This window comes from Daldinia loculata, assembly GCF_022478755.1.
Source record: "Daldinia loculata strain CBS 113971 unplaced genomic scaffold F4817scaffold_16, whole genome shotgun sequence".
NCBI classification, from domain to species: domain Eukaryota; kingdom Fungi; phylum Ascomycota; class Sordariomycetes; order Xylariales; family Hypoxylaceae; genus Daldinia; species Daldinia loculata.
In genome coordinates, this window is record NW_026054870.1 from 557,623 (window position 1) to 575,211 (window position 17,589).

At 45.3% G+C, this 17,589-nt stretch overlaps 3 protein-coding genes across 3 annotated transcripts; 1 reads left to right on the forward strand and 2 right to left on the reverse strand.

Moving 5' to 3' along the window:
- Positions 1-103: 103 nt before the first annotated feature.
- On the forward strand, positions 104-1,869 carry F4817DRAFT_314681 (uncharacterized protein; the record flags this gene model as incomplete). The annotated part of the gene is made up of 2 exons (XM_049300442.1): positions 104-1,263; positions 1,317-1,869. The coding sequence occupies 2 exons, from the start codon at positions 104-106 to the stop codon at positions 1,867-1,869; spliced, it is 1,713 nt and encodes a 570-aa protein (XP_049160456.1).
- A 4,037-nt stretch (positions 1,870-5,906) lies between these two features.
- Positions 5,907-8,765, reverse strand: F4817DRAFT_64182 (scd2/ral3). The gene is made up of 3 exons (XM_049307710.1): positions 8,069-8,765; positions 7,223-7,960; positions 5,907-7,167 (listed from the first exon to the last, which is right to left on the reverse strand). The coding sequence occupies exons 1-3, from the start codon at positions 8,231-8,233 to the stop codon at positions 6,226-6,228; spliced, it is 1,845 nt and encodes a 614-aa protein (XP_049160457.1). The 5' UTR covers positions 8,234-8,765; the 3' UTR covers positions 5,907-6,225.
- A 5,179-nt stretch (positions 8,766-13,944) lies between these two features.
- On the reverse strand, positions 13,945-15,789 carry F4817DRAFT_64257 (SAC3/GANP/Nin1/mts3/eIF-3 p25 family-domain-containing protein). Its single transcript, XM_049307711.1, has 3 exons — positions 15,643-15,789; positions 14,324-15,572; positions 13,945-14,266 (listed from the first exon to the last, which is right to left on the reverse strand). Exons 1-3 carry the CDS (start codon positions 15,707-15,709, stop codon positions 14,053-14,055), a joined length of 1,530 nt encoding a protein of 509 aa, XP_049160458.1. The 5' UTR covers positions 15,710-15,789; the 3' UTR covers positions 13,945-14,052.
- Positions 15,790-17,589: the final 1,800 nt, after the last annotated feature.

The window sequence follows — 17,589 nt, forward strand, 5'->3', positions numbered from 1 at the left end:
TCTTTTCTTATTCCTTCTCGATCTTGATGCCAATTTGGATTGGAATTTACTGTACTCTCTCACGATCCCAACTTGGCCGGTCGTCTGGTCCTGGATTTGAATCATGGCTCACTCAGTATCCAACGCCGGCTTTCTACGCCTTCCGCCGGCTACTGCTGCTCTCCTTCTCAGCGCGGCGTTTAAGTTGACGAGTGGTCATGTGCTGCCCAGACAGACGAAAACTGTTGAGCTGCATGAGTTGAATGTCGTTCCTTTTCCTTTTCCGCGGCCAACGGAAGCTCCAGTCTTACTTTCCGACTTGTTACGAAGACAGGGACAGAACACCGTATGCGGCTTTATCGGGGGTGATCCAAACCTACCTGCGACATGCTCGGCAGGGTCCCATTGCGTATTGGAGCAGGATCATGGTATGGTGGGCTGCTGTCCGGACGGCGGAGCTTGCTCGACGGGTATATTTACTGGTTGTGTCGACCGGAACAGCGAACTGCAAACAGAAATCAACCCTTACGTGTATACGTGTCAAGGGTCGGACGTGTGCTACAGGAATAACTTTGCTGGCGGGTATTTCCAGTTTGGTTGCGGAACCGCATCATCATTGGGTACTACTGTCGAAACATCCGTCGATGGCATGACAAGCTTGGTGCTCGAAGAGACAGCAGTGCCGCTGACGGCATTGCCGTCAGTCCTTCCCGAGCCTACTTCCATCGGGTCCCAGCCTTCGAGTGCGACGGAGGACCCTAACCCGGATCCTCCTCCCCCTAGTGGGTCTGATACAGCATCACCAACGTCACAAACACCCTCAGTTACAACAGACCCTTCGTCTGTCTCTGAATATTCGTCTCCACTGTCGTCACCATCCTCCGTATCGTCCTCATCACAATCCTCATCTTGGCCTACATCCTCTTCATCGTCATCAACATCTTCAACCTCTACTTCATCTTCACTTACATCTTCATCTTCACTTACATCTTCGTCTTCATCCACAACATCACCTTCATCGACTACTGGCACGACTACCTGGCCGAGTATAACATCCTCGTTTGGTGCCGGAGCACCCACCGATTCTAGTTCACCCACGGCGGCGGCAGGAGCCGGTGGGACTAATAGGGGGGCTATCATCGGGGGTTCCATCAGCGGAGCCGCCATTCTGATAGCGATAATTGTTGCCATAGTCCTCTTCTTCATGCGGAAGCGGCGTGGTAACAACCGCGAAGGTCCTGGGCCTTTACCAACAAATGCGCCGCCCAGGACGGAATATATCGGGTGAGTCTCTAATTTGTACTACATACTAAGAGCCCAGCTAACCCATCGTGCAGTCCTAAAAATCACGGCGCAGCATTTGCACCGCTCCCTTCGTGGCAAGACGAAGAGGAAGACAGGAGACCCCTAACTCAATACACCAGTCAACCTTACCGCTCGGTCCCCGAGCCGCCACCACCCCAAGCAGAATCCGGCATGGCACCCGCAAGGACTGCCCCAAAACCCCGTGGCTTCTCCCAGCCGTTGCGCTACCACCCTCCCACCGTGCGCCTAGTCCCCCCCATGGGCGTAGGAACAGGGCTCACCCCCGTCGCGGAAGAAGAGAACCCGCACGACCAGGACAGCGACCGCGAGTCCGACCCTAGTATCATCAGCAGCCAAGGCCCCACGCCAACCGAGATCGACGACTTCTCGCGCGCGTACATGAGCGCGGGCATCGGCACCCAGGAGCTCGAGGAGGACCGCCAGCCACTTACCGACGGCGGAGCACTGCGCTCCGGCGCCGAGTCCCCGGGCGGAAGCCAGAGTCCGCCTAGGGGAAATGGTATGGGGAATAGGCCGCTGTGGCAGCAGAATCGGCAGCAGGGGAGGAATTTGATGTGGGTGTAATAGCGGTGGTAATTATTGATCTGCTGCAGACGTGCATACTTATATAATGTCTTTTTTTTTTCCATCCTATTCATTAAGAATTGGATATTTACACACCTTTTTTTTTTTTTTTGTTCACGTTATAACACGATACGGTACTACACTACACGACACCACGTCACGGAGTATTGGAGTTCTACATTTGGCTGGATAGGGGCAAGGGGGGAATGGCTCAGGTATCATGACGAAACTACTTACGATCCTATACTGGCTAGGAGGGTGTTGCGGCTTTGCATGTTTGGGGCGTTTCGGGGGCAGACTTTGCATACTTACATGTCGCGGTTATGGCGGCATCGGTCTAAAGGAGAAGATTGGGAAGGATTAGGTTGGTTGGTTGGTTGGTTGGTTGGTTACTTGCTTGTTTTATGTTACCTATACATATATACCATACGCGAACGGGCGGCGTTGTTTGGGTTAGATAACGGAGTTTGGATCTGGATTTGGAGTTGGAGTTGGAGTTGCCTCGAGGTAATGATGTTGAGGCCCATCGAAAAAGAGGAACTTGGACATATTATCAAGTAACTACGTACTTATATTATAATAGAAATAAAAAGAATAACTACCTAAAGCTTTGGTAACTTTGATATTACTCTTACGTTAAGTAAGACCGTGCTATTAAGAGGTAGGTTGGGATTGATTATTGGATGCATTGCATGTAAGCCATGCACAATAAAAAAAATGACAATATTGAATATTCATTAAACCAACCTCCCCTCACCACTAGAGCTCCCAGGTCTTTGGTACCCTAGCGGGATCATCATGTAAAAGTTGGGCATACCTATGCACTCCTCACCAGGTGAGAATAATAAACGCCTAAACTATAGGAAGTCAAAAAGCACATGCAGCATCAAAGAATCTCAAGCATAAGATGTAAGAAGCATAAATCAAATGGTATTAAAGCCTATCCGAACCGGTGATGCACACGCCCTGCCCGCCGTCTCCTCCTTTCTTTTGAGACATCTCACTTTCACCTCCGACCACCACCACTTAGCATGCACGCGAGCAGAGCGTGTAATAATAAAAAATAGAAACAAGCAGCCCCCCTTTGTGCTGCCAAAACGACAAGCCGAACGCCAAAAGTGCCATGTCCCTTCTGTACCCTATAATGAGTTCAGGCCCTTAGGGCCTTTGTGTGTGGGTTGTATGTCGGTGTGATTGCGTATCATGTAGGCCCGCCTCGTCCTACACGACAAGAAAAGGCAAAGAAAAATCCCTAACGCCTCATAGCCCCTGATTTCGTGACTGTGGTCATAGTTGTACAGACAAGGATTCCCGTTCTGGAATGTAGTCACAAAGGACCTCCCATTAGGGATATAAATAATGCCAATGGAATATGCTGATAGGCTTGATCATGGTGAAGATACTTCATATAATTAATGCCTTTTCAAACGACAACGTGAGTGCTCATATGCTCTACTGCCTCCTTGATACTTCGAAGCATGCGCTGGTTGACGCAGAAGGGGCATCGAATAGGACGATCAGCACCACCCAGGGCATTACCGCTTGAGATGGGAGTCAAGGTTAAGGCGGGATCTTCAGGTCCGGCAGGAGTGAAGCGTGCGCTACTTCGTTGTTGAGGTACAGGTGTTTGCAGGCTGGGCGCAATGGGAGGGAGACCCTGCTCTTGCCGCTCGCGCTGCTCACGAACGGCAGCAGCCTCTGCCTCGGCGTCCTCTTCTTCTTGCTGCATGGCACGTAGGGCGTTCTGGAGTACCACCTCGGGGTCTTCGGTGCCTGCAAAGGCGTTGGGCTCGGCAGGGTTGATAGTTGCGCCGGCAAGGGTGGGGAGAGGGGCCGGAGAGGGGTTCTCAAGGCGACGGACAACTTCGTCACGAACCTGAGCACAGGTCGAGAGGCTAGCTTCGACGCCGACAACGCGAAGAACTGCGTCGCGAATGGCAGCTGGGCTGGTCTCGGCACTAATGTTCATGAAACGGGGAACCGCGTCAATGAGGTAGGGAATATCATCAGCAGGATTGGAGGCATTGCCATGGCGGCGTTGGCGTCGAATAAGTAGGCCGTAACGCTTCTTGAAGCGATGAATCCAGCCAGGGGAGAACTCGGGAGGAGTTTCGTCCTTATAGCGGGGGAGTTGCTGGAAGATGGATTTTGCTTTCTCAGCAAGTTCCTCATTAGAAGGGTTGCGACCGGAGGCGACGACTTGGCTGTGCCATAAAAGAACAAGCTTTTCTACGTCGGGCCAATTACCAAAGCGCAGACGAGATCCGCTGAATTGATTGTCGTTGTCAAGACGCGCGTATTTGGGTGATAATGAGTGACTGATGGTGCTCTGGCTAATATTCTGACCATACTGGCTGTAGAACCATTCAATGCAGGCTTTGTGGGAGGGTCGGGTAGTTTGGGAGTGTGCCCAACGACGAAGAGCGCGACGCTGATCAAGGGTGAGAGAATGACGCTCCTTAGGCGTGGTCGCGCCGGTAGGAGTGTCCGGGACGTCGGGGACAGCGGCAACGTCCGACATATTGGATAGATCGGTAGTCAGCTTTTAGAAGGGTTGATGATGTGAAATCTCAATTGATTCAATGAAATTTGCCGGCTAATCCTGTAAACGAAGCACAACCCGGGTTTTGGATGTAAAGGGGGTTAATGAAAGAAGAAGAAATCGGGGCGCGAAGTTTTGTGGTTTGAGAGGTTTTTTTGTGCAAGCAACCGCAGCAGGTGTGAGGGGTGCAGGGGCCATCTGCGCTTTCTATCCAATTGATATGTGGGTCTACAGAATTATAGGGCATAAAAACCGATGGTCTGTGCATACATTGCATTGAACGACTTTATGCTTAAAACTTTTAACGCTCAGAGCGCTATTTCCTATGCAATCACCGTCAAGGTACACCGAACGGACCCTCAGTTAGGACATGCGCCCTTAGTCACGTACCTGTTAAACACTACTGTACATAAGGTGGGTATAAGGGATTCGCGATGCATAACTCACTACACCGTTATCAAGAATGCTCACCTCACCGGACATTGGAATAGATAAACCTAGCACAAAAATATCACCATAGAAGAACACGAATGTAGCCTCCTGACTTGAAGGTAAAATGTGCAATTAAGCAAGGCCAAAGGATTCACCTCGTATTTTACCTAAACGCACCGGTTTATCAGTAATATTTACGGTTAAAATGATTTGATGATCCTCGATTTTGACATGTGCGAAAGGGCTATAAGGCATTTTCGAGGTAAGTAGCTAACAGCTAGCATCTTCTGAATCAATGGAAGAATACTCATCTAGTTACATGTACATAACTATATGTATTTGGGAGAGGCTAATAGTACTACTCGCACTTCCGGGTAAGCAGCTTTGGAATCAGAGCCTGGAACTAGGTCACGAATCATGTAACCTCCTCTACTAGCCAATACCATCACCATCACCAAGAGCAAGAAATAACTAAATATCTTTTAACGTTCATTTTTATTCGTTCTCTAGAGCTATCGTAAAAGTGTCTCGAGGCAGGAAGCAAACATTCACGTTATGTCATGTCTCTCCGCTACCTAGATCCCGGGCTACCTCATTCATTTGCCCAAGGGGTTGCCTGTAGTTTCCCCATGTCCTCAAGAGTAAATGTCCTACGACATGTCTTCCTCCCCAGGTTCTACTGAACACCTTTCGGCCACCTGATAGCTCCGACCTATCGCCTATTCCATTATCCCATTCCATCATTTATCCATCTCCGCGTCCAGTAGATAATACTCGGGGGAAGGGTTAATAAAAAGAAGTTCAGAAGTTGTAAATATAACTAGAAGAATAAGAAGCCCGAATAAAATTGTTCCCCTAAGAAAAAGCAACCGTGTCCACGCCAAACCGTAAGGTATACCGTATAAAAAAATTGAAGAAAGGCTAACCTATAAATACCCTCTTCGACCCGGTCCGGTGCTGAAAGGAAAGATTTTTGAAGATTTCAGAAGAAAAAAGATCCATGTGAGTAAGGGGTTATGACATAGAAAACGGTATTAGACAGTCGCAGTAAGAGTAACTCATCTCGAACCATTCAGTCATTCAACTACCTTAAGCGAATGCGCGTACCACTAGACAACGCTACTCTAACCACTATAACGTAGACTATTGCTACTTATTCCAAGAACACAGATAGTATTCGTGTACTGTAGGTTTGGGTAGTTATGTTAGGGTAGCACGGCTAAAGGTTGCCGGGGAGTTCAGGATACATCCTGCATCCTGCATCCTGCATCCAATTCAAAAGCAGCTGCTGAATTGTCGGGTGTAAATTCTAGTAGAACGAAGCGCATTGGGTATATTGTATATGGAAATATTCTGGGGGTATCGACCGGTCCTTAAAAGCCTTATACCTGTTCAACAAAAACAACTAGCTTTTCGTTATGCTCTAGAGCATAGTTAAGATCGTTGTTGCTCAGCAGACTGAGCTTGTCACCACTCTGCTCGTCTCGGTAGAAGAGCTGGATTTGGTCTGGGCTGGAAACCTTGGTTCGTTCTCTAATTCTCTCGTATAATTGTTGAAAGTTGGTATCAGATGGTACACGTATTAAGAACGTGTCGTCGTTGAAATGTAATTTGACCTTGAGAGATGGCCCTCCCTGGCTGATCCCTGGTGATAGCGAGGTTTGTGAGGGTTGGGAAAGCGACGACGTTTGTCGAGTCATCTGCGGCTGACCATTTTGCATCTGTCTTGGAGCCGCCGATAACCCGGAGTACCCATTCCCATTCAGATTGTTCTTTGACGACTGCCGCGAGTTATCATCTCTTGGTGAATCTACTGACGAGCGGGACCCCCCAGATAGTCTATATTCGTCGCCGTTCGGCTCAATCTCATAATCTCCCTCTCTCGGAGCAAAGAACTGTTTTACTAAGTTGCACTTCGAGATATACGGCGGCTGTCCCAGTAAGTTCTTTACGTATGCATCTAGATTGTGTAGTCGTCCTTCCGTAATTGCGTCGGTCACGTAATTAACAGGACCGGGCATGTACGGCAATGTGCGCTTATGTGTGCCGGTATTTCCAGCTTCGGCGGGGAACTCGGTCAGAAGGGCGATTTGGAAATCGTAAAAGTCTTCATAATAACGCGAAAGCTCCCAGTGCCGGCCATCTTCTAAGGTTGCTTCGATCACAAACCAATATTTGTCCTCAGCAAAGCAGTATCGCGGTATCCGCGCTGATAAAGGCGCGTATAATTGTGAAGATGATTTTGAAGCGTACTGATTCTGTTGCGCGGCATTTTGGGGTTGCTGTTGGGCTTGCTGCTGATATCCATTAAACTGCTGTTGCTGCTGAATTATGTCAGTATATCCTGATGCGCACGTGCAGTAATCAGCGATTACTTACGAGTGAAGGGTTCTGCTGTTGGCTCTGGCGATTGGGACCCGGCTGCAAGCTCATCCGTTCCATACCCTGTTCCAGACCCGGTTGGCCACCAGCTTCAAATTTGCCTAACGTGATGCTACTATTCTTGTAATCGGCAGCCATCTTCTTCCACTCTTCGACCTTAGGAACACCGGCTCGTTTCACAGCCTCGTGGGGGTTCTGAACGGCCGTGTCCGTCGACATATCTCGAATTTCTACGAACGAAACAGGAATGAGGCCGGGGCCTCCTAGGCGACCGATCGGTTTGGCGACAAACCACTCGGGGTTAGATTGCGCGATCACTATGATTGCTTCACCAGCTTTCGCTTCTAGTTCGTCCGCCCTCTCCGCCTGAAAGTCGTACATCACAATTCCATAAACCATAGCTCCGTTTTTAGTGCCCGACTTAGAACTACGTTGACTCAACGCCGGTGTAGGAGGTATAGTCGACGCGTTGGTCTCGGAAAATCCAGAATCGTGGTCGTCCTTCTTCAAGGTCAACGGGCGACCCGGGTCTGATGATCCACTATCTCTTTCGGTACGCCCAAGGGCTTGGAAGAAAGCTACCGGAACGAGACCTCGAGCGTCAGGAAGCGCCGGGTTGCATGCCTCATACCAATCCGAGTCGTTTTCGCGACCGATAACGTGAAAGAAATCGCCCCTCGAGAAGCTCAGTTCCTGGGCAGTAGTTGCCTCGTAATCATAAAGGGCTCTAATGACCTATGGATGTTTCGGGCATTAGCATCGTGTCCAATGTGACAAAAGTGGGTCAAGAAATAAACGAGAACTGAAAAGAAAACAACATGCACAGGAGCGAATATCGCCAACCTTTTTAGGGGGAACAATGGCAACTGCAGACTTTGGAGCGATGGAGACCTGAGGCCTATCCTTTTCGCCCTTGATGGATCTTCTCAGAGCCTGAATAGAGCGCATAACGTTAGCCACGGCATTTACCGATGCGACCAAGTCGCCATGTAGATTGGAACGCGACATGATTGCGACCGATGGCCAGGCACGTTTGAATGCATATTTAGCAGAAGGGAAAGGTAATCACGCGACGAAATCAAGACAAACAGAGGAGGGGTTCTTAGATTTAATGGCGCACCTTCATCGTTGTACAGATTCGGAAGCTTGTGGATTGCGAAGTCAAGCAGAAGGAGGCGGAGGCGGCGAAGGAGGATCCAAGAAGGAATGGGCGCAGGCCAGAAATGGCAGACTGGGCTATCCCCAAGGTTCAGGTACGGTTACGCGAACGCAGCAGAGTCTCGCGGTCCTGTTCGACAACGGGTCTGAATCAGTGCGACAACGTGTAATCGCAATGAAGCGAAGAAAGTCGCGGGAGTTCAGCCGGTGGGATCGAGTAGTTGAGGTGCGTCAAGGTGAGACCTTTCGCAACGTAATGGAGAGGGAAAATAAACCAAATCCTCGAAAGTTAGGTAAGGTTCCCTTATTTTTATTTTTATTTTACTTTTTTCAGCTTGTATACTTGTCGGCCAGTCGATATCGAACAAATAAGCAGCGAAAAAAAGGAAAGATTGCGATTGTTTCCTTTTCCTGGGCCGATAGTGGTTAATAGCACTGCCTACCCTGCGATAGCCTTTTCGCTAGGTATTTCTTTCTTTCACGGATTCGCCGTTTCTTTATCTCCTTCCCAACAGTCACAATAGTGGGTCGGATATTAATTGTTTTGCTGGTCAATACCCGTGGCAGACACGCACGTTATAGACTTAGCTCCGGCGTTAATGCTAGTATCGTATGTTCTGCTATCGTCAGTCCAGTCGTCGCCTTATCGTCCTGATAGTGGGAATGTAAGAAGTTATCGACAGGCTATCTTATAGAGATTGAGTGAGGTCAGGAAGATAGAAGAAGAGGAGGAGAGGAACAAGACTGGCTAGATTTGAGAATGACTGACTGCTTTGCGCTTAACTGGGATGGGGTGGGTTTGAAGTGACTGGCTGGGAGAACAAGGTGGAAACGTCGAAAAAGTGGGATAAATTAAGTCGGGCGTTAGCAGATTGGGTAGGCTGAGTTGTGGGTTACTTGTAGGTGTGTGCGCCATGGGTTATAAGTGGCCCTTGACGGACATGCCTGCCCTTCAATGCATTTTGAACGGGCGGATAGCCTGCATGCCATTTATGTCCATGCCCACAAGCAGGAGCAGCACGGGCAATGGTACGTACCTAGCTACCGTGACCCAAACGGGACAAGGGAGAATTCAATGTTCGAAAGAACTTTCACGCATGGGTGGGTAGTGGGGTGCTTTCAAAAAGATCCGACTAAAAGAGCTAGGGCGACCTAGACTGCCCGGTACTGCTACAAGACAACCTTAGCGCGTGCTAGCCCTGTAGTTCAGGTCCCTACAGCAAATGTAAGATGGGGAATAAGTCATATTATTGTATAGATAGCTATATCTAGGTAGAATATTACCAGATATGAGATGAATATATCAAATTGATTATTAACAATTTAATATCAATGATGTACAATATATAAAACCTTATAGAGAAGAAATGAAAGTAACAAGGTTTAATATGACAAAAAAAAAAGGTTTTTAAGTTGAGAAGTCCGCTACGCAACCGCAACCGATTATCGCATGACAACCTTAGGAGGTACCCATTCCAACAAGTGCATGTACTTAAAATCCCTTAAGTTTAGTTACCCGTAATGAAGCACTAGCCCTCCATTCAGTACCCTGGAATTAAATATTATAGAGCTTGTTTTCAAGGTTGTTTGCCCCTCCACTTCCGTTTAGCCCCTCACCCCGCCATGACCACTTATGGCCACATTCCCCTCTAATAAGAATAAGAATGAGAGAAAATAAAAAAGGAGGCCCCCAAACAATCTAACAATCGATTCTGCTTGATCGACTGACGACACATGGAGATCGCATAAATCATTCCGAAAATCGCAACACTTGTCGAACAAGATCCACGTACTAAATTAGTCTATATTCTAGATCATGATTCTTTTTTTCATACCAGTTTGCTTCTTGCTAACCCATCCAGTTCCTACTTCCGTTACCTAGTTACCAGAAAAGCGTAACTCCGATAGGCCTTCATTACTTCGTGGTTTCGTAAAGCAGTCTCCAACCGGTTGGGCATTGGGCATTGTTTAGGCTCGGAGTGGCCCTAATTGCCAGGGCACCCCCTAGAATAGCATCCGCTCTACCGCTACGGTATCTACCGCTCTTCCACTATCACAATCACAATAATTACCTCTATTCTTTTTTCTTTTAGGTACTTTAAATCCGCCAGTCGGAGTCAAACATTTGGAAACGAAGCCACATCTCTCCAATACCGGTAGCCGGGGAACCTTCCTTCAAACTCGGTCCTTCAACCCAAAACACGACGTCGCAATCAGAACGTTACCGGGACGTTGTGCTCCACGCCCAGCAAATGGAACCCATGGCTTGGCTTCGATGCCCGAGCTTCAGGAACCTCCCCTGCGCGTGCTCCACGGCCGGAGAGATCTTTTCTACCTACATACCAACTTCGACATCGTACCTTGCAGCGTGCATGGCCACTTACGTACATGTAGTACATATGCGTCCTGATGGCGAAAATCATCATCGAGGACCCAAATTTGTAGCACTCGGATCGGATTGAGCTATCCTTTTTTACAGTGGGTATAGAAATCCATATACGACTTTCTAGAGAACAGTCGGCGCTATTGTTGGTATTGCCAACTTCGTTAAAGACAACAGGATTATTGGCAATGCTTTTTATGCAACCCAATAAACGCGAGACTGAAGCAAATGCGACTATAAAATATGCAGGGCGGCAGGGCGGCAGGGCGGCCCCTGAAACAGCACATGATCTTACTACACGCACTCTCCAACTCTCCAACTCTCCCTATCCCACTCACCGTTCCTGCATACACTTTTACGATTTATAACAGCCACTAAGATGCAATGCTAAATTACAAATTCGCCGAATTATTGGTTAGTGAAACATTACTAATTATTCGCTAGATCCGACAGATCTTCTCGGTAGACACACACACATACACCTACTAAAACAGGTGCCATTGTTAATTCCGTAGGAGGCCTAATTGTATTTTCTTTTTTGAGGTTTCACGCATATTGAGACTGCACCTTGAGGCTTTTTAGGGATGAATACTAGCCGCAATAATTCAGTCATTAAATGACGTACCTAGCTAACAGGTACATATGATTATGCCAATATCCTTAGCTTGGCTACCTTACCCAGCGTTCTACATAATTGGCATGTAGGAATGCATGAAAATAGCCCTTGTCCGGACCAGCTCCGGTCAACCCGGGACCCTCCGGAATACTTCCAGAACGCCCAAGTTAGGTTGACAGCTACCTATACCAACACGTACTAGGAAGGCAATCCTCTGCATAGCACGGATATATCTTACCTTTAACAACTCTAGCTGCATAAAGACACGTGAATAGAGACACGTGAAAAAACAACTCCTAGACGCGGAAGAGAATAGTTCGGAAACGGAGGAAAATAGATGTCTTAACCCGTACCTAATACGATGCGCGGAAGCACGGATCATCTCGTCCCGACGGCGATTCCCCGACATCGTGAAACTGGACCAAGCGCTGAAACAAAGTAACGGCGTTGAAAAAAGACGGCCCGTCTTTGCAATAATTTACGTGAGGGATGGGATATGCACGTCATTTGTTCCCTATCCTATCTAGGGATGAGATGGCTGCTGCACGTCTGTGCTCCCATTCCAGCCAGGTAAATCGCCCCTAGGTATCCTCGAGATCAACAGTTTAAATCTCGGTCGTCTTGCATGTGATGTAGATTATCAGGCCACGCGATAGATATGACAGATCTCTTCCCGGGGAAACAAATCATGCGATGAGGCTTATCTAGTCGTAGAGGCCAAAGCTACGATCTGGCCAGACCCCAGATTTCCCCTTACTCCTCAGCTCACGGACCTCGATTCCATCCAAGCAGATATCAAGGTAGAATATCAAGATTTTTGAAATTCGACAACTCGTATCCATGGGACTCGCTCTCCCTCTCCCTCCAGCCCCCGCACACCTAAAGCTCGAGTCCTCCTCCTCACCCAGCCCAGGCCTCCCCGAGGCGGCCAACCAGCCCCCTTCGCACTCGCACAGGCGGAAAGAAGCACAAGCTCGAGCAACTCAAGGCGCACGAGACATCGTACTCGGACCAACTAGCTTCCCGTGTGGCATGTCGAGCCGCGCAAAAAAAGAAAAAAAAACCTACCTTGCGCACAAACGTACGTAGGGCAACTCTCGCCTGTGCGCCTTCCCGTCGCGCTTGTGCCGCCACTTGCTAGGGTACGGGAGCACCCGCGGCTTCGAACCGGTGCCTTTCGTTGGTCCCGTATCGGGCGGGCCCTCTAGCTCAGGCCGTGCGATCGTCTCTCTCGCGCTTGCGTGCGTGTAATGCGACGTTCACTGTCCACATGATGTACTTACCTCTCCCTCCCTCCCTCTCTACCGACCGACTTACCACCACCACCCACAGCCATCCAAGGGAATAGACCAAGGTGAGTCCACCGGCAGGCAGCGCACAAGAAAGAAGAAGAAAAAAACCAGCTCGAGTTGCGTGGGATAAGGTCATACGACGGCTGCATGTCTTAGGTTTGTAAAGCTTCCGTCAGCTCCCCTCGGTCTAAAGGCTACTACCGGATCTGAGAGAAGCCTTGTGGAGTGGACGAAAGATAATAAATGAATGGGCTGATTATAGGGCGGTGCAAGACTATGATATGTTACTCACTCGATAACCACCTATACTGAGAGTATAGATCTATGTTACCAAAAATGCTAGGTGCTAAGTTCTAGGAAGAGTGTTTTTGTAAGCTATACGTTCCTATCTTCATTATACGTGAGCTTCGGCAATATACGCTTATCATTGTGTTTTGTAAGTAATAACATATCAAACGGTCCAAATTTAATGAATATGTTTTCACATAGCCTCTCAAGCTATCAAATTCAAGATTTCGACCGTAGAGGACGCCCAATGCCTGAGAGTATCAAAGAGCTCGGCCTAGGTTAAAGTAATGATGTTTTAGTCTAACACAAATAGCCCCTTTGGTACACTTGACTCCATGAAACAATAGAGGCAAACATTTCACACCGAGAAGAATGTATTGAAACTCGAATTATATTATGGACAGCATAGAAATGCTTTCCGTAGGCTAACTTTACGGATATTTTATCTATGGCTCAACCGGTTCCCACCGTCGATCCCTCTTGCTAAAAATTTCCATGCAATTCCAACCTTACGGAAGCTGACGAGTAACTAATGCACACGACCAGTCTCTATCGTGTGAGGGTATCGGTAAAGTAACTAGGCCACTCGGTCCAGTAACGCCAAACTCCTTAAATGCTCAGAGCAGAACCAAAATGCGCCTCACCGATGATGACCGGAGTCCGCGAGGACCTTGTGCCGTAAACCTCGTCTCCATGACCAACGCCAACATTGAAAAATTCTGACCCTCCTTATCAAACGTCCCACCAGGCACCTATGCCAAACCGGACCACGACTGTTTTTACTGTAATTGAAAGTCAATGTAAGATATTTTCGTGGGTGGACGCGTTGCGCCTCATAAGATCGATCGAACGAAATGTTCAATAGCCGCGTCATAGATTCATACTCGGGGAAAACCAAGTTCGATATCCAGAGCCGCCTATCTCGAACGACATGTCTCGTCAAATCAACGAATGCTGCTGGTCGGAAGTGTGCAAAGGAATGTCTACGAGGGAGTAATGTGTAGTGATGCGATGCAATCAGACCAGATGTGAAGAGCGTCGTGTCGGAGGGAGAAAAAACAAAAGATATAAAGAGAATTTGGCAGACGAATCAAATCTGGCCCTTGAGGTCGACTCTACGGAACGCCTCATTTCTGGCTGTCTCGAATAACATCCCAGCCTTTCCGGTTAGAAAGGCAATATAGTCTTGCCGTTCTTGAAGCAGATCTTGGCCATTGCAGTCGATAATGAACTGTGCAGCTTCAGCATCGGACTCGAAGGCTAACTCCTCAGTGATGTAACGAAGCTTCAGATCTGGTTTAAATCTGTCACCAAGTTAGTATTCAAGTTTTCTCTATAGAGGTAGGGACAATACTACTCACGCCTTGCACATGTTTGCGAGTGCAGCAAGTCGTTCACGTTTGACAAACATATCCATGAGATATGCTCCCATATTAGGAACGTCAAGATATAGCTGGAAAAATCTATGGTAGTTGCCTAAAGCGAGGGCTGAACGTACGTCCAGAGCATGCTTGATCGGTCGCTCTTCTTTCTCTGCTGTAGTTAGATCTGCGATGGCGTCATTCAACGCCGACCGGTTTGCGGTATGGATGAAATACAAAATACGATACGCCTTGAACTCGATAGAATTGCCCTTCAGACCCGATTTATAAAGAGCACGTAGCTGAGTCTGGCACTGATTATACTCACCGAGATCCCCCTTCTCCAAGGCAATTCTGGCATGGATTTCATAAACAGAAACAGTGAAGTCATTCCTAATGCGTTGTACTGTCAGATCCTGGCGTAGCGATTTAAACTGATCACAAATGTAGTTATAGTTGCCGTCCTTCCGCCACTTCTTCTTAAGTAAGTCTAGCGTCTGGTGCAAGATACGTTCAGGTCGAACATCGGCTGCTTTTGGTGCAGCGGTTAAGCGCAGATATCTCTTCTCCAAGGATTCGTTGAGTCCGACGATAGGTCCGGTAGGGGGTGGCGGGCTAGGAGATCGGTAGGTAGACTGGTATCCACCATCACCGCGGCGCTGTCGCTTCTCGACATTCTTCTGGAACTTACTTTTGGCCGGTAACGGACCTTCCATCGACGGTTTGGTAATTCGATCTTCGAGGGAAAGCGCTCTGGTGCTACGCCACGGTACTGAAGCGGTGTTGGTCTGTTCGGGTCCGCTGAGATCCGTAGACTTCCTCTTCTTTGGGTTAATAGGAGCGACAACAGAGGTAGGAGTTGTCTCTGACACCATGGGTGGTGCCATAGACTGCATCAACGCTTGTTGGCGTTCATTCTTGATTAATGTTTGCGGTAAAGGCATGTTGTCCCAATCCGTAGTGTACATAGTTCCACAATCCTGAGTGTACCTGATAGTATCCTTCAACTTGGCTTCCATTTCGGCACGGGTTACGCTAGGATCTAGATTTGATGACTGGAAGGACCTTTGCACATAGCTGCGCACCGAATCTGGCCAGTCAAACTTCTGCTGCTGGGGTTGCTGATTCGATGAAGCAGCCATAGTGGTTGTTGATTGAGGATTAGCAGGAGCGGAATAGTTATACTGAGATGGAGCTTGGTATGCTTGACCAAAGCCTTGACGAACTGGAACGGCAGTGAATGCGGCATCTATCAAACAGACCAGTATTAGCATCAGATTTATTTGGAGGGTTTGTCAGATAAGGGGGAAAGCACATACTAAGAGTAGTAGGATAGGCGTAAGGCGTTACTTGAACGCCAGGCGGAGGTGGTGCTGCCCAAGACATTGTAGTCAAGATGGTTCAGTACGTAAATTACAGAGAAGGATTTGGTAGAAACAAAAAGGTTAGTAGCAAACCCCAAAAGAACTCTGCAAAGAGAAGAATATGGAGAGGCAAGTTAGTGTTATCGCGTTATAAACTCGATGGAGTAGATGGACAAGGACATTTACAAACGCAACGAAGCGAAATGTAATATGTTCGGTGATAACAAAGAATAGATGTGCGTGCGATGTGTGTTGTGAATGTGTGTGAATAGGGAGGAGTTGGAAACAAGGGCGGAAGCAAGGGCGGAAGCAACGGCAGGTCAATTTAGGCGGTCAGATAAAATGAATTGGCCCGAGCGCTTAGGTACATACCTTAGCAGTAACTCTAACTGTACAGCCCAACTTTCCTAATTGTACAGCCCACTCCACTTTCACGTGACTTAAGCCTTTAAAGCCACCACGGCCACATCGTATGTGGCCCGTGACTTTTGGGCACCACATACCTTACTTACATTTTAACGTTTTAAAAAAAATATTAAACTTTTTTTAATTTAATTAATAAAAATTATAAAATAATATATTAAAATTTTTAAATAAATATTAAAATATCGGGAAAAGTTAAAAAGTTTTAATAAAATTAATCCGGAATTTTTCCGGATTTTATTTAAATTATTATATATATTTTTAAAAAGTTTATAAAAACGCGTGCATCGGAACGGATATTAATCCGAAAATTATAAAATAATTATGCATTAATTAAATAAATTTAAAGAATTTAATAAAATTAATCCGGGATTTTTCGGATTAATATTCACCCCGATGCACGTATTTTAATTAATTTTTAAAAAAAGTTTATATAAATTTATATAAAAATCAAAAAAATCTTAAATTAATTTTATAAATTTAAATATATTATAATAAATAAATAAAAATAATAAACATCATTATTATAATAACTTATATAAATTATTAAATAAATTACTATATTTATTTATTTATACGTTAATTATATTATTAAAATAATTTATAAAAAAGATTTTTTTTTTTCTTTTTTAATTCATTAAGTTTCACATTAAATAAAACTTTACAATTAATAATTTTATTTTAATAAACAACTTTTAAACCATTAATATAATACTTTATATTTAATAAAAAATATTATATTATTTTTTTATTTTTTTTTTTATTATTTTTTAAATTTACCCGCTATAACGGTTAAAACATAAAAAACCATTAAATTTACTTTTTCGAAAATTATATCATTAATGTTAAAACCTTTATATAATATTTTAATATTATTAAAAACATAATATTTTAATATTATTAAAAATATATTATAATTTTATTAAATAACTAAAAAACAATAAATATAACATAATCATTTACTAAACAATACTTTTAAATCTTTTTATACTTTTAAATTTTACAACTTACATTTATATAATTACCAATTATTCCCAATTAAATTTTCAATTAAAATTAAAATCAATTTATTTTCATACTATTTTTACCTTTTTCATACAATCCTTTTACCTCACCTTCTCAATCAAATTGGAAAAATATACCATATTTTCCCAAAAACTTTAAATACCTTCCATAAAAACCCCACTCCAACTACTTTATACTTTAATTAAAAAATAAATAAAAATATAAATAACGTTTTTAAAATAGCAATTTTTTTAAAAAAAAATTTATTTTTTTTAATAATATAAAAATTATTATAAAATAATATATAACAAATTTTTTTATATATAAAAAACCTTTAATATTTTAAACAATAACGTTTTTAATAACTTTTATAAAATTGTTAAATATAAAATTTTACTAAACTTTTAAAAAATTATAATTTTAAATAAATTATTAATTTATATAAATTTTATAAAATATTTAATTTTATATAAA

Coding starts and splice junctions, on each gene's coding strand:
- F4817DRAFT_64182 (XM_049307710.1), bottom strand. CDS start 8,233: ATGTCGCGTTCCAATCTACATGGCGACTTGGTCGCATCGGTAAATGCC. Junction 7,961..8,068: donor CCATTGTTCCCCCTAAAAAG/GTTGGCGATATT, acceptor AAACATCCATAG/GTCATTAGAGCCCTTTATGA. Junction 7,168..7,222: donor AACAGCAGAACCCTTCACTC/GTAAGTAATCGC, acceptor GACATAATTCAG/CAGCAACAGCAGTTTAATGG.
- F4817DRAFT_64257 (XM_049307711.1), bottom strand. CDS start 15,709: ATGTCTTGGGCAGCACCACCTCCGCCTGGCGTTCAAGTAACGCCTTAC. Junction 15,573..15,642: donor CGCCTATCCTACTACTCTTA/GTATGTGCTTTC, acceptor TCTGTTTGATAG/ATGCCGCATTCACTGCCGTT. Junction 14,267..14,323: donor CTCGCAAACATGTGCAAGGC/GTGAGTAGTATT, acceptor ACTTGGTGACAG/ATTTAAACCAGATCTGAAGC.